A 27,970-nucleotide genomic window follows, 5' to 3' on the forward strand; every position below is an offset into this window, starting at 1 on the left:
AATTTTTTTTTGGCGTTTTGTTTGTTGTACCTTATCAGTAATCATTAGTACTATTTCCTCTTTTCGTTTTTACTAGCGTTTTGGTTACACCTTGTATTGTATTATTCACGAACGAAGTCTCTTTTGGCAGACTTTTTATCGTTTGTTTTATTAGTAACACACGAATCGTCAAATTTTTTCCATATAACGATTACATTAAAAATATTTAAAGTTAAACTCTATTTATTCAATTAACAAGTAATTCAATATTTTCACTTATGTGTTATGATTATTTTCTATTTTTTTAGTAAATCGAATATTAGATAAAATATTGAATATCACCTTTCTATCATCTGTTGATTCGATATAATGTGAAATATTCGATTTGACGATTAACACCGAAAATAATAACCGATATATTTATATGAAAATATATCGATAATAGGAAAATTATTGAATAACTCGATATTCGAAGATGTCAAGTATGCTAAAAGGGACTTTGTACAGGAAAACCACTATAGCGAAAACATAACTTCTCACTCTACATACAACACGTCAGACACAATCCTAAGTTTGAGCAACGTTTAAGATAAACTTATTACAGCGCATGTATTGTCAACAATTCACAGGACCTTCCGTGTCAATACAATCTAATAGATATAAAATTTCAGATATAGGAATAAGGAAGTAAATCTTTTTTATCTAACGACAGAAGGAAGACTGTTATGGTCTATCGTTGTCGATCCTGCAAACAAAAAAAAAACTTGTATAAATAAAATATCTATCCATTATTATTCACTAACATCCGAAATTAATAATCAACCATATCTGTAATATTTCAATAAATTACTTAGCAATTTTATTATTTAATAAAAATTGTATTATTTTTTTGACAAATAACAACGTTGCTAAGTAACTTATCGACAGATTATTAATAGATTGATTTCAATTTCGGCCGTAAAAGAACATCTTTCAGATTGGGAGCGTGATACCAGAATGACTAGCCAGAATAATGAGAATGAGAAGAAATTAGCCAAAATAATGAGTTTGACGTGAGTTACTCACAAATTAGTCGATACTAAACTAATGTCTTAAACTGGGCCCTTTCAAGTAAAGTTTTTTATATAAACATGTGGAGAGGATACTGCCATTGGCGCCATTAGAATGCCATAAGCCTAATTTGTTGTATTAGTTTACGAATTGCGGAAAACCAAATTAAATTTGAATTTCTTGGACAGACCCGTCTCATGCCCCTTAAGTTAGGCACCATTCTGTGGAGTTGGGTTGTCAGGCACAGGGTGTAGTGTCTCACCTCAGAGGGCTTGCGGAGGCGTGGACTAGCTGCCAAGAGACTGCTGGCGGCGCGCCTGCCACTTGAAGTCCACCTGCATGAGCCACTGCTGAGAGCGCGCGCGCGAGCACGCCCGCAACACCGGCTTCCACACGTCCGACGACTCCGGTTTGTCGAGGCACATGCCCGTGTTTGTATGTTTTATTGTTCGCGTCTGTACAAACAAAAAATGGTAAACAATCATCAATTGATAACCATACCTAAGGCACTGAAATATCATGCGCAACATGAGCAAGCCTCGGACACCAAAAAGCTATTATCATCACACCTAAACGAATGACCAAAATCGAATGATCGATGGAGAAATTTTCTGAAGCAGGCCCGAGCGCACCAAAGACTGTCGTCATTGGTGATGAAATTTGTAACCAGGATAAAACACAATTAATTTAATTATGTCCATAAATTAGGAATGAAATACGGCATTTACCTTAGTATCGTAGGTCCATTCCTGGTTGCCACGCATGCCGTGGCAACGGATGAGTTTGATAGGCCCGCGGGGATGCGCCGCGTCGAGGCAATTGTCGTCTGACATTATCTGTTTGCGCTTCGTGTACGCGAACACCTGGTTGCCGCCCATACCGTGGCAATACCCCATACCGAGAGGCTGGCCTGCCTTACCGCCGAGTGTATCGAGACAGTTGGACGTCTCTGCGTTACGGATCTGAAAAGATAAGGGATTTTTTTAAATACAAAACTTTTCTGCATTAGCTTACAGGTTTGTAAAGACCTTAATGAATTCAGCGATACCTAAAACTAAGTACACTCTTTAACACGGTAAAAATCTGTATCTAGAAATCGGTAAATCAGTCGGGCGATTCAGAACCACTCGATTCGGCAAGTTATAATTCGATAAGGTGTACGATAACTTACCGAATCGAGTGTTCTGAATCGCCCGGCTGATAACATAACATAACTTTATCGAAAATCACCCAGCGCAGTTGTTGAGTTGAAGTTCGCAAATAACAATAAATAGTTTTCAAGATCTGTAGAAGCAGACATTACCTTGCGAAGTCGATGATACTCAAGAAATAAATTATTTCACTACATACTGCCTATACCAGATACCTGTATGGTAACATGCGGCATACGCTAGCTGATTCAATTGTTACATTTCTGTAACCAATCTCTAGAGTACTCACTAACAGTACTGTTGTAATCAAAAATTCATGCAGAAAGATTTGGGAGCCACGCCACACATAATGTAAATATTGAAATAAATGGAAAGAGAAAATATATCATGCACATGTAAATGTTTAATCAAATATACGTACCTCTCCAAGATAATAGTACTCCAATGGCATTTGACTTTCAGGATAAATATTCTCCAGGTACCATCTGAAGCTCTTGCATTTGAGGCGTTCCCGCAACGCTTTTCGCTCAGAGACGTCACCCACGGGCACGTTCAACGCGCCTGAACAGCACAATAAATTTAGTATTCATGCCAAATATTTGGACGAATATTTGTAAATCTAAGAACTATTCAAACAGTTTGCCAAATATTTGGAAAAATATCTGAGTAGGTATGAAAAGCGTTTAGCATATTATTTTTGAATATTGCCTATGAATCGTTCGAATATGTACTCTGATCTACTATTTTAATGTTTCGAGAATGAAAGTTTTCTAGCCGAATCGGGTAAAAAGATGCTTTTCTCAGGAAATTCTCTGTATCTAGAAAACAAAGAAGTTATGTCACATATCAGCAAATAATAAATATGTTTAACAAATAAATAAGACTCTTTAAACAAAAACCTTAAAGAAGTGTGTGAATGAATTGATTTAAAAAGAATGGGATTGTTATTATAGTTATTCAACAATGGGATTAATGGGAAGCGTTATTTAATAATGATTAAATGTTATTGATTATGGTTTTGCGGCCACATTTCCCATAACAAAAAGCTAGTGGTCTCAATAGTAAAGACGATAAAACCTACAAATCACAAATGTCAGCTAACCTTCGCAGTTAATTTGGTTGTTTAGACCTAAAATGGCGGGACTTAGAGTCATGCAACCTTTTCTGCAGCCTTATCTTATCTTTTACTTATGCTATTTCTGAAAAAATAGCATAAATTTTCCCAACCAACATAGTTCAGTATAACCAAATTAGCTTTAATGTCCTATTTAGACTTGGCTGTCATTAACGAACTGTCATTTGTTGCATTACTTTTCTATAAATTATTATTTTATTATTGTTTTTACTTTGTATTTCTTGAACAAGAATTTAAATCTCAACATCAAGAGCCGTATCTTCTCCAAATATAGATAGGACATTAACTCGATTAGGAACAACATATTATTAAAAACACAAATAATATATATTCATAATAAATTATAACGTGTAATAATGTATATACTTTGGATAATATTAAGACTGTTAAAATCATACATAAATAGCAATCAAATTATGATACAATATTATAAATATATATGTATTTGTTTATTATTTAATCGTCTTCTTAATTAAGATTAGTTTTAATAAAGATGCCTGATATCATTTTCAGCCATAAAAGATAATAAAGAAGTTAATGCTGGCGACAAAACGGTGTAACTACACAAAATAAAACTTTACAGGAGGAGCAAAAAAACCGAATGAAAGCTCTTGAAACTTTACTATAATAATTTTATTCTACTTACCGTTTTGATCGAATTTACGAAAGTACTCAATACAGTTTGATGCCTCTTTGCTAGGAAATGTATTGAAGTTTATATTAATTGATCGAAATCATGAAAGGGTTGAAAATTCAAGGCAGTTTTAGAACGTTTTGCTTGGAAATGAGTTCAGATTTATATTCAGGCGGCTATAAACAGTAAAGAAAATAAATTATTTTCTTCGTTTTTTTTTTATAGGTGATTTTTGTTAAAACACAGTTTTGTTTGCCAGCTCTAAATATTATACTACGGTAAAACATTTTATTTTAAAATAATGGTAGAACAGCAAAATCCAGTAATGCACAGTATATTTGGCCAGGTGCCTAGTTTTAATTTACTCTATTAAAGGTCAACTTTATACGTTTATGGGTCAATTGACACAGGCATCTTGAGTTGATCGCGTATTTAGGCGGCCGCATTTGGAATGCAAACATTTTTGCATGACGGCTTACAATTGGCATAGCTCGATACGCTCGATAAACTTGGGTTGTGCCATAGATGAGAGTAATGCTTACTGATCGATTTGTTTTCGAAATGAAATTGCAGCATGAGGTATAATTTTACAAAAAGCGATACTGGTAATAACTCGGTTGTACGCAAATCTCATAACTACATGAAATTGGCAGGTCTAAAAGTAACAATAAGTAGGTCCTTTTCAAAATTTTAGCTGCACAGTTTTAAGATATGTGATAATAAGTAGGTCTGACTAATAAGTTAAGAGAATTATACACCCATTAATTTTTTCCACTGTTCGTTTATTCGATCTTTAACTATGGGTATGATAAATCATACGACTGCGATTGTATTGGCGGGATGCGTCCAGTTTAACCTTTAGGTACATCCCACCAAGTCCGAATATTGTTTACAAAAAAAGCGACGGGGGTGGTGTCTAATCCGCCGTGCATTGTTTCATCAGTCAACCTTTCATCCGCGGGTTGTATATACGAGCACTGTACAACCATACACATACGCGGACACATCCCTGAGTCCGTCTTCATGAGCATTTTATTTGACACCAATGTATCTACCGCCTATGCAGATTTAATTTTTTATGATGATCTTTTTACACTAACATTTGCATTCAGACCGCCTAAATACGCTCCAAGCCGGGACTTCACTAGCTAGCTGTAACCGTATCCATTGTCTGCCAATCCTCACGTGGCCAGCGTGGTAGACTATTGGCCCAACCCTTTTCGTTCAGAGAGGAGGCCCATGAGTATGACGTGATATTATAATAGCCGACCAATCACAGAAATTGTATCCATCGCGCCTCGCTAATGAATCTCAAAAAATGGTTTTTTTTTTTTAATTTGTAAACTAGCGCTTGGCTGCAAGCCGACTTGCTGGCTATTGACGATTATAAGTGGAGGAGAAAACTGATGCCGGAGGGGCGCTCCATATTATAGCGGTTGGAATTAGAAACTACTTGATTGAATTATTTTGAAGGCTTTTAGTTTCTTGACATTATTATACACATTATAGTTACTATCATTTGTGGTAACCATAGCGTACAACGGTTACGGTAACGGCTCACCAGTGAACACCTGGCCTGGGCCGACGCACAAGCGGAAGCGTTAAGGACCTGGGTTAATATTGTAGTAGAAATGCTTCCAGTCGTCAAGCCAGACCTCGGCGAGGCGAGCATTGTTGTGGTTGACGACGCGGCCCGTGCCGCCGGGGAAGGAGTAGGGCGTGGTCTTGCGGAACACGTGCCCCACGTGCGAGCACGGCGCGATCTCCAGCGTGCCGCCGCACATCCACACCTGCCCACCCCCGAGTGTTACACTTGCAGAGGCAATACTTCTGGCCCATATCACTTGGTCACGTGACCCGATGGGTAGGTATATCCCTACCTACGGAGCCGCGACTCTATCCCTTTCTATCTCATGAGAAAGAAAGAAATGAGAGTTTACGTGATAGAAAGAGAGATATTTGGTGAACTTTAGATCACAGTGCTGTGCGAGCTGAATTCTGTATACCGTGAGGTATTTAACCAGAAAGATTGCTTCAGTAAAACATAAACTACAAGATATGATATTGAGGTTTACATAGTAACTACTACTATGTATTAAATACACATGTGAAATGTAAACGGACTTTCCCAGTTGTAATGTTTTATTTTATCAGTAGCTATTAGTCATCTTCTCTCAGAGAAATATTTAGGTATACTAAGTATATTCAAGGTTAATGAGTCGTAAACTTGAAAACAATAGATAAATGGACCTGAAGATTGCCATTGCAAGTTGCCATTTGAACGATTTTAAACCAATATAGGTATAATAATTTCGTATATAAGCTGTTACAACACAAAATTACATTAATAGTTTATCTCGAAAATAGATATCCGCGAATACTGTAAGCAATGAGCAATCAAGTTCTAAGAAAATTCGAAGTCCGTGTTTTTCTTAGATCTTGATTGCAGTATAAGTATAATTGGTTAGTGAAATATAATATGGTGAATACGCAAAATTGTAGGTAAATAATTAATATCCGTTAATATACTTACATCTGAAAACAATTCGATACGGCCATTCATATCCAGTTTAAGAAATATCCTGTTAATATGCAACACAACTACCAAGCATCAATATAATAAACACAACTTAATTTTCTTTAAACATAATGAGCATGTATGAAAAAAAAATTGTATTTATGGATATTATTAGATAGATTTAGATTTTCACTATAATATATTCTCGTGAACATAGTTACTTCTGCTATAGATACAAATAACCATATCGCCAAAAATATGTCGGAATCATAATAATCGGGTTAATTTTCACACAATCTACACACAAAATATGACCGATTAGTGGCATATAAATACGATAAATCAACTGACATTATATATATTTTATATATAATATGTATATATTTAACCCATATTTATTCTATTAAGCCATGATGAGTTGTGACAGACATATTTAGAAATATATTAATGATGAGTGTGTATTATTTAGTTAATATTTCACAACGTAATTTAGGGGTTAAGAAGTCTCACGTTTTTACCCCTAACCCAGTTAGTTCCTACTAAACATAAAATACAAGTTTAACTGACCATTCAAATAAAATGTATTCCATCATAGAATTTAAAATATATTTTCTTAAATAAATCTGCCATCTCATATAAAAAGAATTGCTGTGGATGATCACTCAAGTCAATAGTTTCCTTTTCAAAATAATGGATAATAATACTTCATTGCTTCTGCATCGAGAAGAAGCCAAGTGAAAAGGATATAAATCAACAGAATAGGGCAAAATAATCAGAAAATAAAATGTCATTTACATCATAGTGCCACTGTAAGTTGTTGCTTGTTAGTCTAATTTCACCGTGATAATATGGATCGTAACAACACACTAGTAATAAATCCTATCTACAGATATCTGTCGATAAATTACTTAGCAACATTGTCATTGTCAAAATTGTTCAATCTTTTTTGACAAATAACAATGTTGCTAAGTAACGTATCGACAGGTTCCAGATAGATGGAACATAATTTCTAAAGACATGGAATATTTAGCGATAGTATCGCTAAATGTTGTTACTGTGTTTACCATGAACGACACTAGAATGTAAACCAATGACGAGAAACAAAAACAGTAAATGAAGGCACACTCCTAATAGAACACATAGATAAAACAAAAATAGAATTAAAAAAGGATAGCAAAAAGGGCATGCGTAAGCAGTTTTTAATACATTATGTATTACCGATGTTTTAGTCCTATCTCACCCACTCTTTATAATCGTGAAAGAGAGAAGACTAATCTTTCTGGTACACAAATGAATTTGGAATACAAAGGAAATACGAATGCAGCCGCAATGGTTAATGGTAGTTAGGAAGCCGACGTTTATTAAATTATTTATTAATAATGTTAATGACAGGCGCAAAAAACATCAGATGAGGTTAATTGGTTATCCCAAGCCACAACAAAACTTTATTACTGTGCCACGGTTGCTAAAGTTTTGCACTTCCTTTGCAAAAAAACTATATCTTTAGATGTTACAGTGTGCAAATATTTTTTTTAAGTTTTATTTTATCTTGGAAACACTCGGTGGAAAGAAAATCAAGCCATTTTCGTCAATACGCTGGAAAATACCATTTCAATTGACTGACGAAGATCAGGATTATAAAAACTATGTCAGGACTCTACTTAAACAATACTGAAACGTTAGAATCACTACCTACCTATTCTCTACCTATTGACTGGTTGGAATGTTGTAAACCCCACCTCAAGAATTAAGGGACACTATTTTTGACGTTTGTATGGACAAAGGTCAGTTCTATTTAGAATGCTTTTTAGTAAGTACCTATATGGGATCCCTAATGTCATAGTTTGATAGTTGATAGCTACTGTGAGACATCGCAATCACCTCTGATTGGCCAATCAGTCACAATGGCTAAAATATACTGTCTCAGTAAAAATAAATAAACCCAGCCAATCACAACAATTGAAATTATAGCAATGATAGATGCAGCTTTTCACAACCGCCTAGCGGGACAAAACGCAAGAGAGTATTGACAGTAATTTTGATACATATGCCCGTACATAATAATTTTTATTATATGGACAACGAAACTGTTTATTTAATTCTTTTTGTCTATAGAGGCATTCCCTATCCACCGAATTTCTTGAGTTTACATTTCTTTTGTCCGGAGTAAAAACGCAAAACGTTAGCAAATCCTGCACTACAGTCCAACATCGAACCTGGGTTCATGGCGTAATAGAACTCTCCCCACTCGTCCATCCACACTTCGGCCACGCGGGCCGCGTTGTGGAGCACCACGTTTTGCACGCCGCCGGGGAAGGAGTACGGCGACTTGTCCCGGAACACGTGGCCCACGTGCGAACACGGAACGATCTCAAGCCGACCGCCGCACTGCCACACCTTCACCCCAATCTCATTTTTAGTACCCGATTTCAAATACTACTATTTTACGACGATGTGTGATAACGTAAAAACACCAATGAAACTATTTTTAATATCCAAATTTGGAAGAATACTTAGATTTCATTGACGCAGTTCTATAGATTCATACTGTAAGGCCTCAGCTTTGGCATGGTAAGAGGTGACATACTATATTTCTTTGCTTATGGCAAAAATTGCAACAGTAGATTTACCGCTTAACTGAGACGGTACATAGGGTAGAACGATGCGGATTGCACGAGGGTGATAGCGACGTTAAATTCCTTGATTTTTACGTCAATTGTCACCCTCCTGCAACCCCGTCCACGACGCACGAGCCGTCTTAGTGAAAGGATATTTTTAACTATAAACATTTTGATTATGATTACAAAATCTAAAATCAATCAATCTTTAGATTTTGCAACCCTGCAATGTAAATAAATATAACCTTATCTAAATAATAACGTTCTCCACTTTCTTTATAAAGATTTGTAGCAAGTATACGATACCCGGAAGCTCATTTCGAGGTTTTCTCCGCCCCAGATGTCCATGCCCTGGTCATACGAGCCGATCTTGTAGAAGTAGTCCTTATCGATGGCGAACAATCCACCGGCCATTGTGGGCGTGCGAAGAGGCGCTGTCCGGTCTCCTCCACGTCGAGCCATTTCGCGCTCTGGCACTCGATACCTTCAGAAAACATATCAAAAAAATTTTGAGTAAATAATTTAAAAATACATATCAAAAATTGCGAAATCGGCAGGATTCGATCCTGTTGCGTCTTCTGGGTTCGCGCCCAACGCTCTCACCACTAAGCCGCGGTATCACTTACTGCCAGTGGCGAAATCAGACTAATATTATAAAGCCGAAAATTTGTATGTGTGTGTGAGTGTGTGTACAAAAACCACGGGACGGATTTGGCTGAAATTCAGAATGGAGATAGATAATATCCTGGATTAGTACTTAGGCTACTTTTTATTCCGGAAAATTAAAGAGTTCCCACGGGATTTCAAAAAACCTAAATCCACGCGGACGAAGTCGCGGGCGTCAGCTAGTTTGTGATATGTACGAGTATGTTCACTGAGTACTGACTTACTGAGGCGAGTGTTAATGCCATCAAGTAGCGATACTGCAGCTATCGAGAAAATTACTATTTATGTATACGCAAAATGTCTCAACATTGTGACCACTATCAAAAGTGGTACAAAATGTTGACACATTTGGTGTTTTGACTTCTGACACCCAATACTTTCAGAGAGCTTGGCGGATTTTGAGACTGTTTTAAAAAAACTGTATCGTTTATCAAATATTTCCACTGTAGTATCAGATTTGTTGTATTCAGACACGAACCATTCTGAACCGTCCGTTTTTCCTATCCCGAATATCCGGGATCCTAAAACAAGACCAGAACAGTACTAAGTGTTTTCTAAAGGTCTTATAATTTATGCCACAGCAAAATTTTCCACAAATCCTTTTACCAACAATTTGGTAATCATTCCAACATAACCTCAATTACTGAAAAAACTAAAAATATTTGGGTTAGTAAAATATTTAGGTAATTTCCGATAACTCACGCAATAATACCTATTTCTTTTCGTAATTATTAAGTATATTTAGCGCGATAATTGTTTTGGTGCGAGTGGAATTTGTGTTAATCAATCAATTGTTACAACATTAATAAATTAAGCCGATTTTGATCGTCTAATTAATGTTGTATATGAAACATGGTTCGACAAGAGATCCCATTAGTAGATTCGTTTTATCGCGTTTGCCTTTTAATTTTGGTAGATATATAACACTGATAATTTAGACAACTTACCGAGCAGAAAAACTTTACTATTACGGTAGGTAGACTTTTTGGTTCAAAATCTACTTCTATGTAATATTTTTTTGTTTTTATTGGTCAGTTTTTTAAGCTTGTATAATAGCAGCATATTGTTTCTGTTGTTTACCGATAGCTTTTCCAGAAAGAAGTTGAAGAGGATTCTTCATAAAAGATATCAATTGCATAAAGGACATGCTGGTTTCAGACCTTTTTATTGGTATGAAACTCAAATAGATAACCAGTTTTCAATTAATAAGTCACAACAATGGATATTCAAAGGATGAACTAATTTCTTTTCATGATGTAATAATAAAACAACAATGACATATAATATAATAATAAAATAAATCATTTATTGTGTACCTAACAATAAATGTTTTATTTTTATTGCATATGTTATTGTATGTCACTAGATCGAACACTTCCATATCGTCGGAAACGTTTGTCTCCAACTAGGACGATAGTTGCCAGCAGTTTGGTTTTGAGTTGAAACTATGAAAGCGTTATCAACGGAACTAAGTATCTGCACGTTACAATGAAGCATGCTAGGGGAAAGTATCTCATTAAAATGTTGCGACAGTCGACTGCACTTTTATTTCTTTTTAACAAGCGATATAGTAGCAGTTTGGAATCAAAAGGCACAAAACAAAACTACTTTTACTATAAGTACTACTACTTCGTTCGCGTGGATATTTTTTATCCCGTGGGAACTATGATTTTCCGGGAAAAAAAGTGTCCGATCTCTATCGCCAAGATGCTACCTCTGTAACAACTAGATGATGTCAGTGACTTCATCCACAGGGATTTAGGTTTTTAAGAATCCCGTGGGAACTATTTGATTTTCTGGGACAGAAAATAGCATAGATTCATCCATGGGATGCAAACCATCTTTGTATCAAATTTCACAAAAATTGGTAAATCGGATGGGGTGTAAAAGCTAGCAGACAAACAGGGGCACACTTTCTCATTTACTATATTAGTATAGAATTGTTTTAAAAATCCTATTTTTTTAATTTCAAATATTGATCCAACGGTTATTGTTTTGGAAGTCAAACTGAATAAAAATCACCTTGCTGTAGCGGATTTTCTGAACAGTGTAAAATAGATAACACTGTTTTTTTAAAAACTATTGACTAATTATTTTGAAGTATAACAATAAATTTGTTATAACATCCTTTATAGTACCTACCTATCTACGAATAGCTACTCATAAAATTATCTGTGATGGGAATTGATTGTCTATCGATCGTGATAGGTAATTGCTATTTCTAGGTATAAATATAAGCGTTATCAACGTTAATAGTTGTGTACACACTTACCTACATGATAATTATTGTAAATTGTAACTGACGATCTCTATCTTACCTATTTTATCAGGTAGTTACACTAATAAGTACATTTGTTTTTGTAATCCTTTCCTATAACCTTTTTTATTAAGCCCCAACCCAAAAAGAGGGGTGTTATAAGTTTGAAGTGTGTGTCTGTGTATCTGTCTGTGCCATCGTAGCTCTTAAACTAATGAACCGATTTTAATTCAGTTTTTTTTTTGTTTGATAGGTGGCTTGATCGAGAGTGTTCTTAGCTATAATTCAAGAAAATCGGTTCATCCATTTGAAAGTTATCAGCTCTTTTCTAGTTACTGTAACCTTCACTTGTCAGGGGTGTTATAAATTTTTAATTTACACTTGTACAATACTCAACTAATTTCGTCCTTTACCGCAGAAAACATTCAGAAGAAAAAGATAGTATTTTTAGTAATACCAATTTGTTTTGTACAACACTACTGAGCGTCCCCACTAAATCGCTACATCCTATTCGGTAATAATTATTATCACTAGTCACTACCCATGTTATAAATGCGAAAGTTTGTTCGTTTGTCACAACGGAGCAACGACGAATCGACGTGGTTTTAAGTATGGGTATATAGTTAAACGCCTGGAGCGTGACATAGGCTACACTTTATCCCGGAAAATCAAATCGTTCCAAAAAAACCACGCGGACGAAGTCGCGGACATCAGCAAATAATAAAATATTTCGTTGCGATTGCTACGATAAATTTTGAATGTGCAGACAGACGAATGTATTCTGATTGTGATTCATTTTAATGATTTCTCAATCCCATTCACCTCTCACCTTTAAGTGCAAACTTCTAGTGACCTTCGTTGCTTTTTTTAGACGTAACCCTAACCAATACATGTATTGATATAAATAGACGTTTGTATAGAACATCAGCTATTGTGATCCGATGTTTGTAATTGAATAACCTCTTCCTTACCGTGTGTAGGGTTGTCAATTGTATGCAAATTATGGAAATTAATTAATTAATTTGTTTATTCAAATATAATTTAGCCCTTGACTGCAATTTGATCTGGTGGTAAGTGATGATGCAGTCTAAGATAAGAGTGGGCTAACCTGGAAGGAATATGGCAGTTTTTATTAAACCCACACCTCTTTGGTTTCTACACGGCATCGTGACGGAACGCTAAATCGCTTGGCGGCACAGCTTTAACGATAGGGTGGTAACTAGGCACGGCCGAAGCCTACCACTAGAACAGACCAGAGATTTAAAAATTATAAAATTCCAAAGCCATGCCGGGATTTGAACCTGGGACGTTCGAACGTGTGTTATAATATGCTAGATGACTTGTGGGCAAAACCTGCTTCTATCTGAAATCTTCAGACTCTATTAGGTGGCCCGAGGAATCATTTGCCCAGTCGTGGCGTGGTCGTGTGTCGTGTCGTTGTACAGGCTAATTTAAAGATGAAGGATCTTATTGTAAGTAACTACCAATATTATACGTTGCAACGTCCTGACGGGATTTTTATGATGTAAGACATGAATCCAAATAAAGAAGGAATAAAGAATAATTTAGATTAGATTAGTTCTTCACGGAATATAGGTAGATGCTTATATTGAGAATGCCAAACTGCATTTTTCTACTCTATTAAAGTAAAATATATGCATAATAACTACTAATATACTTTCCTGATTAACTTGACTTGGAAATTTAAAATGCGGAATTATTTACTGCATGAGGACCTTTGGTTTCCTATAGATGGGTATCCAGAAGGAGATACGACCGCTGCACCAATTAAGGTAAGGAATGACGCTAAGGCTCTGGCTAAAATATGCTTAACATTAGACGGTGTAGCGATTACACATGTAAGATGTGCAAAAACTGCAGCCGAAGCATGGGAAGCCCTGAAGGCAGCTTTTGAGGATAAAGGTATGGGCCGAAGGCTAGCATTAGAGCGTAAGCTTTATAGATTAAGTCTTTCAGACTTTGAGAATATTGAACAATATATAGATGCAGTTCTGTCAACGGCACAAGACCTAGCTGATATAGACAAAGTAATAGAAGATAAATCGATTGCAGCTATATTACTAGGAGGTCTCACATCGAAATATGAGCCATTGATTATGGCACTTGAAAACTGCAACATCGATATTACTTCTGATTTGGTCAAAACAAAACTATTAAATGAAATGTCTAATAATGACACCATACCAATAAATACAGTTTTCCAGGCCAAAGGAATGAAATCCAAACCAAAGGAAGTCACGGATTCGATCACAGCACTTACTGCTAATTTTTCAAATAAGGATGTTTGGTATGTAGATTCTGGGGCTACAAAACATATGACTTTCAGAAAAGATTGGTTCCGGGACATTAGGTCAATGAATACTGGAAATATAACTGTTGCAAATGGTGAAAGTGTTAAATGTTGTGGAATAGGAAATATTTCTATTAAGACACCTGGTGATGTATTAAAAACAATAAGTGATGTTGCCCTAGTACCAGATTTAAAGGCTAATTTACTATCAGTACAGAAAGTTATTGATAAAGGTTTTGTATGTGTTTTCGACAAAAGCGGATGTAGTTTTTATAAAAATGATACTTTTTGTGTTTCAGGTGATTCTGTCCTTCATGCTTCGCCCTGTGGTGGACTGTACATAATTGATTGTACTGTTAATATTCCACCTAAGATGAATAGTGAAAATATTGCGTACGAGGTGCACACTGACTGTCTGAGCAAGTATCAGCTCTGGCATAAACGGTTAGGACACTTATGTCGCATAGGCATGAATCAATTGAAGAATCATCAGGTAGGAGTAGATTTTACTAAGGTTGATAAAAATAGTTGCATCGCTTGCGTAAAAGGCAAACAAGCCAGAAAACCGTTTAAAAATGTAGCGTATAATAGGGCGTCATCACCTTTAGAACTAATCCATAGTGATTTATGCGGACCAATGTCCACGACATCTTTTCAAGGAAACGTTTATGTTTTAACTTTCATAGATGATTATACTCGCAAGATTTTTGCTTATTTTTTATCTTCTAAAACTGAGGTAATGAATAAATTTTTATTATTTCGAGCTCTAGTTGAGAAACAATTAGGTTTTCAAATAAAGGCTCTTAGAAGCGATGGAGGAAAAGAATATGTAAATAAAGAGTTTTCTGATTATCTTTCTTCAAATGGTATTGAGCACCAAGTAACAACACCTTATAGTCCGCAGCAAAACGGAGTTGCAGAACGAACGAACCGTACAATAACGGAAAAAGCAAGATCAATGTTGGCCGAAAGCTCACTCTCTAATGCATACTGGCAAGATGCTTTCCAAGTTGCTGTTTATTTGAAAAATAGGTCCCCTCATCGAGCTTTGAGTGGCAAAATACCTTATGATAAGTGGAGTGGTCGACAAAGTGATCTAAGTCACTTAAGAGTATTTGGATGTCGAGCTCTAGTACATATACCTTCATGTAATAGAAGGAAACTAGATTTAAAAGCAGAGGAAGCAATTTTCGTTGGCTACTCGGAAGATCCTAATACTTATGTTTTTCGGGATCCTGCAAATCCAAGACGTATTATTAAGTCAAGAGATGCAAATTTTTTTGAGAATTGTTTTACAAATTTAAAGGAAAATGCATCAAAACCTATAGTTCAAAATACGGAGTCAGTATTACTATTCGAAGAACATACTGAACCTGATGATGATCAATTTTATGATTGTGTTGATTGTTGTAGTCCAGAAGGAGAATCATCTGTTCCTGTGAACATGGATAAAGAGTCTCTTTGTATTGAACAAACGCAAGTAAGTAATGAACCCAGATACCCATCTAGAAATAGAAAGCCACCTGATTTTTTAACTTATCACGTCTCTACTGATGTTGATTCAGGTGAACCAACAAACTATTCTGAAGCTGTACATTCAAAAGATGGTAAAAAATGGGATTTAGCAATGACTGATGAATACAATTCACTAATGAAGTTAAATACCTGGGAGTTAGTAGACAGACCAAATAAAAAAGTTATTCCCTGCAAATGGGTTTATAAGCATAAGAAGGATGCTTATGGCAATATAACCAAGTATAAGGCAAGGCTAGTGGTCAAAGGTTTTAATCAAACAAGAGATATAGATTATCATGAGACGTTTGCGCCTGTGATTCGTCATTCTTCCCTGCGTACTTTGTTTGCATTGGCAGCAGAAGAAAATCTTAAAATGAGACATTTGGATGTTGATACAGCATTTCTTTATGGAGATTTGGAAGAAGAAGTATTTATGGAACAACCTCTTGGTTTTTGTGTAAAAGGGCAAGAAGACAGGGTTTGCCGGCTTCGAAAATCTCTATATGGTCTCAAACAGGCACCTCGTGCTTGGAACAAAAAATTGAATGAAGTCCTTTCAAAAATAGGTTTTGTAGGAACTTCTTCGGAGCCTTGTGTATTTACGAAACTTTTTGGTGATGAATTTGTTATTTTGGGTGTCTACGTGGATGACATAATTGTCTTTTATAATTCTGACGTGACGTTTGACATTGTTAAAAATGACTTGTCAAGATATTTTAGTTTGAAAGATCTTGGCAATTTGAAGTCATATTTAGGATTACAAATAGAAAGGAATCAAAATTACATAAAAGTTAGTCAATCTAATTATATATTGTCCATATTGGACAAATTTAATATGAGTGAATGCAAGTCGGCTAGTACTCCTTTAGCTCACAACAAATTAGAACGAAACGATAGTGGTGAGTCATTGCTGCTGCCTTACAGAAATCTAATAGGATGCCTTATGTTCTTGGCAGTCAATACACGTCCTGATATAGCATTTGCAACGAGCTACTTAAGCCAATTCAATACGTGTTTTTCAACGGAACATTGGAAAGCAGCAAAAAGGATTCTTCAATATTTGAAGGGTACACTAGAGTATTCCTTAATATATAGGAAAACTGGAAAGCCGTTAACAGGGTATGCAGATGCTGATTGGGCAAATTGTCCAATTGACAGAAAGTCTTACACGGGCTATGTCTTTAAATTAGCTGGTGGACCAGTGTCTTGGGAATCAAAGAAACAACCAACTGTTGCTCTGTCATCCACTGAAGCTGAGTACATGGCTCTTACTGCAGCAACTAAAGAAGCCTGTTATTTACGTAAATTTATAGAGGATATTACCGGTAAGATATCTACAATTAAGATATTGTCAGATAGTCAGAGTGCACTAAACTTAGCTCACAATCCTGTGCACCATAGCAGGACGAAGCATATTGACACTCGTTTTCATTTTATACGAGAAAAAGTTAGTAATAATACAATTACTTTAGACTATATGAAAAGTTGTGATACACCCGCAGATATTCTTACCAAACCACTTGGGCCTATCGCAACTAGTAGAATTATAGGTAGTTTAGGTCTTAGTTAGTTTTTATTTTTTTTGTTCCTGTGTGTTAATATGTTATGTTAAGTTTTTTTTTTTGTAAGACAATTTAGTTTAAAGGGGGATGTTGGAACTGGCTGTAAACTAAATTGTTTATATTTAAATATATTCTTATTCTTATTCTTTTTCTAAAATCCTTTTGTTTTTACGTTCGATGACTTTTTAACTCACTAAAAATATATATCTCAAACAGGACGTCCAAGCTTTTCTTTTTACTGATATTTTTCCTATAAAACCAAAATATCCCAACAACTTGGTTAAGAGTTATCTGGTTGAACAATCATAAGCGAAGCGTTTAACACGGCTTATCAGCAAAATAAAATTAGTGTAAATATCTTTTCGCTTATCTGACACACCTTTATCGTGGTTATCTAGAAAAATCGGTCAAGTACGAGTGGGACTCACACACGAAGGGTTCCGCACCTACGATCGCACAAGAAATAACACTTTTTTTTTCATGGCACCCATTTTGAATTTATGGTACGGAACCCCAAAAAGAAGCACAGCGTGTAGTGTAATTGATTCAATAATTTATCTCGACAAAATCAGTTTAGATCACTTCGTAATTGAATTTAATCCGATAAATTCGAGGAAAATCGGTACTCTGTCTTTTATTAATAAATGATACCACTAATTTGTCATTACATAAAGAAATCAAAATCAGCCCATTTTGAGGATTAGTGGATTAAGTTAAACCGCTTAGAAGTAAATATAGGATTTGAAATCTACTCGGTCTATTTCTTTGTGGTTATTATAGATTATTATTAGCGATAGATTCACAAAATTACTAGTACTACTTCAGGTATCTACAAACTATCAAGCGATAGATTCACAACAAGATAAAGTTGAAAACTAAAACCCGACTGCGATCGTCTTAATAAACGCTGAAATATTAGAGTAAAATTGTTTTTCTGTCACTTGGTATATTTTAATGTTGTTGTGCGTTTATATTCATTACATTATATTTCAATTGACATCCCACTCGATACAAGAGCAAAAAATTTTGGAGACCTTCACTTTTTTTGATGTAACATCCATTAAGTCAATTTTTTTTCGTATTAATATAGCCTATGTCACCCGGACTTTTATAACGTATCAATTGACACCTCATTCGTCAAAATCGGTCCAGTAGTTTAGGCACTACGGTGGAACACACAGAATCTGGATACATACAAACATACATACATACATATACATATATACATAGACTGCTAAAATCATGACCCGTCCTTTTGGTTTTGCCGCAGTCGGGTAAAAATACTAGTGCTACCTACTTTAGTTATCTACAAACTATACTCTATCCGTGGAAAGAAGTTAGGATAGAGCTCTCTCTGTTACGTAATCCCATACAAATGATAGAGACAAAAATCTCATCGGGCGCTATTTTGAGTCACCAACCAATCACAAACGACCCTATGTTTTCCAATTCAATTTTGAACTTTATATGCATAAGTGTAAGGTATTATTTGAATCGAGATCAGATATTATTTTTAAATCGCATGAAATTAAACAGCATGGATTCATTCTTTAACATTTTTGGAGTTCCTATCCTGTACCTGCTGTAGGTAAACTCTGAAGTATTTTCCCCAGTTTTTGTTTAGGCTTCTTTTATATTAAACAAGACGTGACCAATATATCAACAATTCTATATTTGCTTTTACTATACACTTTCGGGTCTAGTAAAATTTCGGGCAAGTCTTGAATGCCGGAATGCTTTCAGGTACATTTCGCTACTATGAACACTATTATGAGTACTTATAACAACGTGGGTTTGGCCACCTAGTATTTAATATTTATAACTAGCTGATACCCGCGACTTCGTTCGCGTGGATGTAGGTTTTTTAAAATTCCCGTGGAAACTCTTTGATTTTCCGGCATAAAAAGTAGCCTATGTGCTAATCCAGGGTATAATCTATGTCCATTCTAAATTTCAGCCCAATCCGTCCAGTAGTTTTTGCGTGAAGGAGTAACAAACATACACACACACACAAACTATCTCCTTTATAATATTATAGTGTGATGATGTTCTCGAGTAACGAAATCTCCACCGTGGTGGGCGGTGCTTATATACGCATCTTCAATTCGATAGTAGCTCCGTAATTTAGCTCCGATTGTAATTATCACTTTGATTCGGCCAATCACGGCAGTGACCAGTGTCGCATTACACAGTGCGAACCAATCATAAGATTGCTGTGATTTAAATAGACGTGACTTTGTGTTCTCTTTTCGAATGAATGAATTAGAAACGCACCTTCTATATGCTTTGTCGTTCACTAGTTATACATATTAAGAACGAGCTGATTCGTCCTTCCGCGATGTAGTCCGCGTGGATTTAAGCTTAGAAATCTCTTGGGAGCTTTGATTTTCCGAAACAAAAATTTGATCTGTCACTCTACGGGTCTTCAACTATACTCATGCAAAAAAAGGATGTCAATCTATTAGGCCGTTCCGACGTGTTTGAAAGACACTTCCGCATTTATAATATGGGTGATATAATAGAGATGTGTGATCACGATTGACGACATTCGTTGAATTGGTTTACACTTTACATCATAGTGACATCATTAGTAGGTACCTACGTAGATTAAAAAAAAAACTCTAACACTATGGTGGATGAATACGGAGGCAAGGTTAGGGCGCGATTGTTACGCGAGATTGTTTTGCTTGCATAACCCCCGCGTCGCATTGTTCTCGCCTGCGATACGCGTTGGCAACGCCATGTAGTTCAAGTACAACGAGTTAAACGATGCCAATGCGATTTATTATATAACAAGTTTCCGAGGAAATCGTTTGATGAAAATTGTTTTTTTTTTTTGACAGATTTCGATGTTTGATTTGTATTTTATTAAACTTTTTCATGTTTACCATCGCAGAAAGCTCGCTTTCTTTGGACTCTCAGGTTGAAATCTATAGAGTGCACTTTGACTTTGCTTAGACATAAGTTTCAGTTAAAACCAGACAAAACACCAGCGGTATAACGCTGTCTCGTTTTAACAGTGTCTTAAGTCTGAACGTCAAAGTGCGCTCTAAAGATTTCAGCCTCATTCCCAAAATTGAAGTTGAGTAATGGAAGAATTACAAGCAAAAGGGATCCAGGTCGCCAAAGACGCAAAATGGTTGGACGATAATATAAAGGAGTGAACAGGACTTAGTTACCCAGAGGGACTTAGAGGAGGGTTAAAAGAGGCGACTTTAGATAGAGAAGCTTTTCGAATGATGACCGCCAAACTTGTTTCGAAGTAGGCACGCGATGATGATGATAAAATTATTTCGCTACGCCCCATGTGAAAATATCACGTTGTAAATCAAGTAGTTTCTAACTGCAAAAACTAAGTAACTGAAAAAACTCTAAAGTTACTTTCAATAATTCGCGGTTAAACAAGTTTTTAACCCCCAACCCAAAAATAGGGGTGTTATAAGTTTGACGTGTGTATCTGTGTATCTGTCTGTGGCATTGTAGCTCCTAAACTAATGAACCGATTTTAATTTAGTTTTTTTTTGTTTGAAAGGTGGCTTGATCGAGAGTGTTCTTAGCTATAATCGAAGAAATTCGGTTCAGCCATTTATAAGTTATGAGCTCTTCTAGTTTTCTTATAGAGGTTTCTGAGTCGGGTTTTTAAAATTTTGAGTTATACTTCAAAACTCACCATCTGAAGTTCAGTTTCCAGTTGAAGCCACCCCAAGTCATGTCTGAAGCCTGGATGTACTCGAAGGTAGTGTCGGAAATGACGTCGATGATGGGGCACACCACGGTGCTCCTGTCCTCCACTATCCGCGCCAGGAGTGGTTCCAACCAGCCCTCTACAGAAATAATTTTGTGGTTGAATTTTGCAAAGACTAAGGGCCAGCGAATACCGACGGAGAGAATTAGGGCCGAGTCTTTTTGACACCTAACAATTTAAATTGAACTTTTTGTGCGTCGACGTACGGTTTAAATTGGTATAGTGAAGAAAATTGGCAGTCAGTGAGGACTGCCAACAGAAGCGAAAACTAAAAACTATGAAATAACAATGGTTTTTTTTAGAATATCTTGTTAACATTATGAAATTTTAATTAAACTAAACTAATGTTTAACTATTAAACACTAGTTTAGTTTTTAGATTTATCGGCACTTCGAACATTGTTAACATTTGCATGTCGCGACGCGACCTTTAAGTTTTACTCATCCAAAAATTAGCTGACCTGACTAAAGAAGTTTTCAAGACTTCAAAAATATGGAAGAGACTGAATGATCGCGCGACACACTTGGGCGCTTATTGGCGAGTTGAGCGCCATATCCGTTCTCAGTAAATAAGGCCATTCTTCTCTATTGGTGTGCATTGCGCCTAAGAAAATTGGCTCTGTTTGGACTCAGTGCCAAATTAGCCGCATGTACTGTTTAGGTAGGTTGTACTGTTTAGGTAGGTACTACTGTTTGTGACCCCACACATCCAATCCACAAAAAATGTTATTATAGAACTACATAAAGTCTTGTATACATAATATGTTCGGTAATAAATTAAGTTATTTTTTACTTTTTAGTGTTTGTGGTTATTGAAGTCGGTTTTAATTTTTATTTTTGATTTTTTTGTATGAATGCTACTGCCCACGTCGACCGACAGCGGTCGCGTGAGTACGACACACAAGTTGCTATAGCACGAGACGTACAGAAATACATTATCTATAACGTATTTCTATATAAATTTTCGTCAGTGCATAATATTACAGACGTTTTCCAAAAACTACAGTACTACCACGTTACGGAAATGTACCTGCGCAGAAATCACATATATACACACAAACAACTATTAGTATGAAGTATGATAATTACCTGTGCATTCACAATGTGCGTCCAAAAATGTGATAACGTCGCCCTTCACGTGTTTAGCGCCTAACAATCTTGCTCGGATCAAGCCCGAACGGTTTTCCGTCCGGAAGAGATGCGTAGGGACTGGTAATGTCTTTATGTAGTCTTCTAGTTTCTTGCCCAGGTGCTCTGATCAGAGAATATTTTGATTCATAAATAGTAAGCCCGACTAGCTTCACTCACGATAGTTTAAAGTTTAAACGCTAAAATATTATTCATGGGACAAAAATGAGAACCTTAAATTAAAATTCAAGAGGTTTGAAGTTTTTAAGTACTAATTAGGGTATTATCATCATAAGAATCTTAAAATAAAGATTTGAACTGGTGCATTGATAAAAATTGAAATCCTAATGGAGGTTTGAATGAAATTTGCTTTTGAGATAACATTATTGGCAACGTAAGAATCTTGAAATAATGATTTGAAGAAAAAAAAACGTGTTAAAAACAATATACAAGTGAGTTAGATTTTTAGAAATAAATTAAGAAAAAACAAGAGATTTGAAAGCTTTGTCTAAAAGCCGATTGACAGCAAGCACGTACACGTGAATCCGTAGACATAACTGCGTGCATTACGTCTACGTGAACGTTCACGCCACGCAAGCGGTATGCCACGTCTCATACAGTTCCATACATTACAACGCAAAAGTACGCGCTACGTCTACGCTAACGCGACGCATACGCCGCCTGTATGGCCGGCGCTTAATGTTTGAAAACCATTAGCCGTTTTTTGCAGTTCAAACTAAGAAATAATTAAGAAAGCTCACTGAAAACTAAAACTACCTTTTTCACTAGCATCGTCCACGAGTATGATTTCCTTGAGCAGCGGCCGGGGTGATCTGTTAATGGTACTCCATATGGTCCTGAGGAGGGTGGTCCATGCCTCGTTGTGGAACACTATCACTACACTCGTTGTTGGCAAGAGCTGCGGGTACTGCTTGTCTTTACACCTAGAGCAAGGAGGCCAGAGATATACAGTGAAAGTTATGTTATCTATACTAATTAAATTAAAAGTTGGTTTGTAGGTAGTTAATCTCTGGAACTACTGAACTGATTTTGTAAATTCTTTCACCAATAGAAAGCCACATTACTCCTGAGTAACATACGCTATATTTTATTTTCAAAAAAACTAAAATCTGACTGCAATCTTCTTAATAAATCCTGAAAAGTTATATAGTAAAATTGTTTTTCTGTCGCTTGGTATATTTTAATGTTGTTTAACATTTATATTTATGAACTCAATTTCCGAATTTTCTCCTCTTTCATTTGAAATCCCACTCACTACAATCGCAAAAAAAAAATTTGAAGACCCTCACTTTTTTCATGTACCTAACATCCGTTAGGACAGTTTTTTTTCGTATAAAATGTAGCCTATGTCACCCGGGCTTTTACGACAAATCGATCGACACCTCATTCATCCAAATCGGCCCAGTAGTTTAGGCGCTACGGTGGAACACACAGAATCTGGATACAAACATACATACATAGACTACTAAAATCATAACCCTTCCTTTTGGCTTTGCCGCAGTCGGATAAAAATTAGAGATCCCTACGAAAATTTTAATAAGCTACCCATGCGAAGCCGGGGCGGATCGCTATTGCTACAAGCAAGTCTTCATAGAATTAAAAATATTTAGTTGTCGGTTTATATAACGAAGGGGTTTTCGGAAGGGAAAGAGTGGATCTCAATCCAGTAACACAATAATGTAATTCAACTTGCGGAATCAATAATTTCTGTTAGTTGATGTGAATTCGTTTTATAAAGACTTTTAGGTGAGCCTTTGTTAGAGAAAAGCAAGATTTTTTCTTATCAATCTAGTTCAGCAATATCAAGATAGGTAAAAGTCCATCTTAAAAACCGGTTGTGTGTGCCAACCTTAATGGATTGAAATATTATAAATTATGCATTATATCATTATATATGTATAATTGTTCAATAAATGCATTGTATCATGTTGTTTTTAATTGCTTTTTTATGTAATGTGCAACTGAAGTTATTTTAGGACTTACATTAAAACCATCTTAATAAAATATGTATTGCAAATAAAAAACTGTAACTGCTATTTCTATAGTTAATGGCATTTAAAGTGCAATTAAAATATGATTACTAATCAATTATGTACTGCTCATTGCACAGGTAATACCACTTTTTACTGTTAGATGCATTCATGACAATTGACTTAGGAATTTTAAAAGCATTAATTAATAACCGATAATTGTTTGTTATCTAATAACTCAATGTTGTTTTGAAGACACTTCTTACTTGAAAGTTATTACAGTTTGTTACTTCTGTATGGTAGTTGTAATCGCTTTTATAGCACGACTACGTCCGCGTGGATTTAAATTTTTCAAAATGCCGCGCGAACTCTTTGATTTTTCGGGATAAAAAGTAGCCTATATGCTAATCCAGAGTATAATCTATCTCCATTCTAAATTTCAGCCCAATCCGTCCAGTAGTTTTAGCGTGAAGGAGTAACAAACATACACACACACACACACACACATACAAACTTTCGCCTTTATAATATTAGTGTGATAGTGTGATGTGATAGTGTGATTAGTGTGATTAGGTTTAGGATTAGGATTAACTGATGCCTGCGACGTCGTCTGTGTAGATGTAGGTTTTTAAAATCCTGTGGGCATTCTGGTTTTCTGTGCTAAAAAAGTAGCCTGTGTCACTCTCCAAGTTTAACTATATCCATGCAAAAAATAACAGAGATCAGTAGCTCCATTACAGCGTGATTAAAGATAACCTACAAACCAACAAACAAACACACTTTCACAATTATAATATGATGTCGCTTGGAAGAGATCAAAGATCTGTGTGTGTGTGTGCGTGTGTGCGTATGCGTGTGCGTTTGCGTGTGCGTGTGTGTGTTCGTGTGTGTGTGTGTGTGTTTGTTACTCCTTCACGCAAAAACTACTGGACGGAATGGGCTTAAAATGGAGATAGATAATACCCTGGATTAGCACATAGGCTACTTTTTACCCCGGAAAATCAAAGAGTTCCCACGGGAATTACCGTCTTCTCAGAAGTATTGCAGGTTTAAATTTTTTTTCTAGGACAATAGAATAGAGAACAGCTTACTTTTCAAATCTGACATCAGTGAGAGATCTGTTGAGTGAGATCATGTCGCTGGCCAATAAGTTGAACTGGTTCTCTTGGAATTTGTCCAACATCAGCTTCTCTTGTTCTATAGGAATGTTTACCGCCTTGCCTGAAAATACAACTCAAGTTACTTGTGAAGTGGTAATAATAAAAAGAATACCTGGCTGAAATTGTTGTGGGTTCTTCTCAGACCTGGGCGCGTTTGGAGCCTGCGTAGCTTTAGTTTAAAGTTTACGTAATTAACTATCACCACTTACATATCTGACAATTCTGACCATCCAAAGGTGTACAATAGTACCTACTTCAGATAAATGATTTGGAATTTGAGTTTTAGTTATTGTCCACCGTACTACAAGTCAAATGCATATAAATAATAGCAAACGTAATATAGCAAATAGATTGGCATAATGCAATACAAAGTAAGCACATGATAAAGACCAGATTTCAAAGAAGTATCATAGAAGTAGAAATGTCTATAATCCTAAACAATTATGTACATATTGTTTACTCTATTTAAACTATTAACAAGTTTATTTATTAAAGAAATAGTACAGATCCGTTTCTTTGTCATATTATAGGAGATTTAATAAAAATCAGTAATAAATTGAAATGTTTTTCTTATCTCTCTAGAGATCTCTCTATCAATATTTGCCTTAAAAAAATGAATCTCTGAAAACATCCTGTATAGTCTAAAACATAATAATAACTGATAACACGCATATCAATATAGGAAGAGACAAATACCGGTTTATTAGGAGTTGATGTTATTTTTTCCCATAAAAGCCCCTATTGTGGTTTTATCTTGTTGAAGCTATTTTTTTTATCATGTAGAACAAAGTGGCTTATAGATACTCTACAGTCTACACTAATATTATAAAGAGATAAACTTTGTAAGTTTACATGTAGGGGGTAATCTCTGAAACTATGATCAGATTCTAAAAATTATTTACTACCTACATTACAAATTATATTATAAGGTCATAGTTGTTAGCAAAAGCTAGTATGATATAAAAAGAGAAACTGACTGACTGACATAATATCAACATATACATATAGCGCAAGTCGCTAGGAATAGACTTCAAATTTTGCACAATCAGTTCTTTCTATAACATCCCAACTAGGAAAGAAGTTTTATATGAACAAAAAATGAGTCAGCTTACATATCAATTAAAAACATACCCATTTCCCCTGGTGAATCCCCCACCGGTTTCACAAATGGGGCTGGGGACCACCTCTTGAGCCGAGATCTGGGATAGGGTGGCAGCATCACACCATCTTCTCCAACATTATGCTCTATCTCATTCTCCTCAATATTTGTGTCCTCATCATCTATGTCCTTTTTTAATGCTGCTGCAATTGCAGCTTTTTTACCTCCTACTACTTCAATAGTCTGCCAAAAAATTTGTGACTTATAATAATTTCTCTGGACAAAGTACTTATTTGCTAAATTTTTAAGGAAAATCTTTTACTTTGAGTCTCCTTAGTTGCAAATTCTCAATCTGTGCCAGATTACTCTAAAGTGGTTTGGTAGTAGTTTATTTAAATTAACAGCTTAAAAAAATGCAGGAATCAATTGCAGACATTGCAACTTGTCAACAGTTTTCACACATGCACCCCTAATTCGTTTATAGACAGAACTTAGCTCAAAAAAAAAAAGAATTTATCAAGCTAAGATACCTTAATTATGTAGCCCAGAACATGTAAACACATAATTATTTTACCTCGTTTAATTATAATTTTAATTATATTATTGCACAAAAAGCCTGCATTTTATAAAACTTTCAAAAAAGTAGATCACAAAAATAAATAAATTTTGAGGATCAGACCAAATAATAATATATAAAAAAAAACCTTACCTTTACAGGAGCATAGTCACTATTCACATTTTTACTTTTACTGCAGTCCCATCCTTCACCAAAACAGTCTGAGTAAAAGGTCAAGAGTGCAACATCTACTAATAACCACACTAAGGATGTAAGAAGAATTATACGACATGTGTGTATCCTTATTTTGCTTCTAAACATATTAGCTGAATATAAGACCGCTGAACAAACTTATTTTCACTGCCACATGTCAATTATACAGAATTGACCTTAAGCTCTGCAACAAACAAAGTTCTAATGAAAGTAATTCGTTCGGAGAACTTACAACGCATTCTTACTTATGACATTTATCTCGTAACATCAAATTTACATTTGCATTTAAACTAAATGAAATCATAAGTTCAGGCACGATTATAAAGTAGGCTCCCGGATTCCACCTTGGCTCGTATAAAACAAGTAATAAGTTCTACGTCGTACAGATTAAAATTAGCCGAAGAAATATTACCTAATAAAACCAATGTCTCGTGTTTTTTGTTACTTAATTATTTATTATTTCTAATGACTAATTAATTAATTATTCGATAAAAGGCTAGCGGTCGACAATCTATACGCGCACGTATACGTCAATACGTGATACGTCAATCAAACTTTCTACTCTATTTTTCTCTCTGCTCCAGTGCTGCCAGTAAGCTTTAATCAAAAGTAATGCGGACTTCGTCTGTGATGGCGTTTGCTGGCGCGCGTGCTGTGCTTGTTTGGAGTGTTTTTTTTTGTTA

The 27,970-nt window shown here is 35.6% G+C and overlaps 1 protein-coding gene across 3 annotated transcripts; it reads right to left on the reverse strand.

The window, feature by feature from the left end:
* Nucleotides 1-306: 306 nt before the first annotated feature.
* Nucleotides 307-27,854, reverse strand: LOC123874002 (polypeptide N-acetylgalactosaminyltransferase 5). Of its 3 annotated transcripts, none has more exons than XM_045919143.1 (13): nucleotides 27,700-27,854; nucleotides 27,228-27,471; nucleotides 26,551-26,761; nucleotides 25,351-25,480; nucleotides 23,046-23,212; nucleotides 22,230-22,394; nucleotides 21,067-21,220; nucleotides 9,392-9,569; nucleotides 5,559-5,739; nucleotides 2,602-2,741; nucleotides 1,758-1,991; nucleotides 1,292-1,484; nucleotides 307-724 (listed from the first exon to the last, which is right to left on the reverse strand). In XM_045919143.1, the coding sequence occupies exons 2-12, from the start codon at nucleotides 27,393-27,395 to the stop codon at nucleotides 1,317-1,319; spliced, it is 1,896 nt and encodes a 631-aa protein (XP_045775099.1). In that variant the 5' UTR covers nucleotides 27,396-27,471; nucleotides 27,700-27,854; the 3' UTR covers nucleotides 307-724; nucleotides 1,292-1,316. The 3 variants fall into 3 exon arrangements, with proteins under 3 accessions (XP_045775099.1, XP_045775098.1, XP_045775100.1); XM_045919142.1 differs by lacking the exon at nucleotides 5,559-5,739 and adding an exon at nucleotides 8,684-8,864; XM_045919144.1 differs by lacking the exons at nucleotides 5,559-5,739; nucleotides 27,700-27,854 and adding exons at nucleotides 8,684-8,864; nucleotides 27,565-27,641.
* Nucleotides 27,855-27,970: the final 116 nt, after the last annotated feature.

Source organism: Maniola jurtina, chromosome 17 (genome assembly GCF_905333055.1).
Source record: "Maniola jurtina chromosome 17, ilManJurt1.1, whole genome shotgun sequence".
Taxonomy (NCBI): domain Eukaryota; kingdom Metazoa; phylum Arthropoda; class Insecta; order Lepidoptera; family Nymphalidae; genus Maniola; species Maniola jurtina.

Coding starts and splice junctions, on each gene's coding strand:
- LOC123874002 (XM_045919143.1), bottom strand. CDS start 27,395: ATGTTTAGAAGCAAAATAAGGATACACACATGTCGTATAATTCTTCTT. Junction 25,481..26,550: donor GGATTCACCAGGGGAAATGG/GTATGTTTTTAA, acceptor TTGTATTTTCAG/GCAAGGCGGTAAACATTCCT. Junction 2,742..5,558: donor CTACTACAATATTAACCCAG/GTCCTTAACGCT, acceptor TGTGCTGTTCAG/GCGCGTTGAACGTGCCCGTG.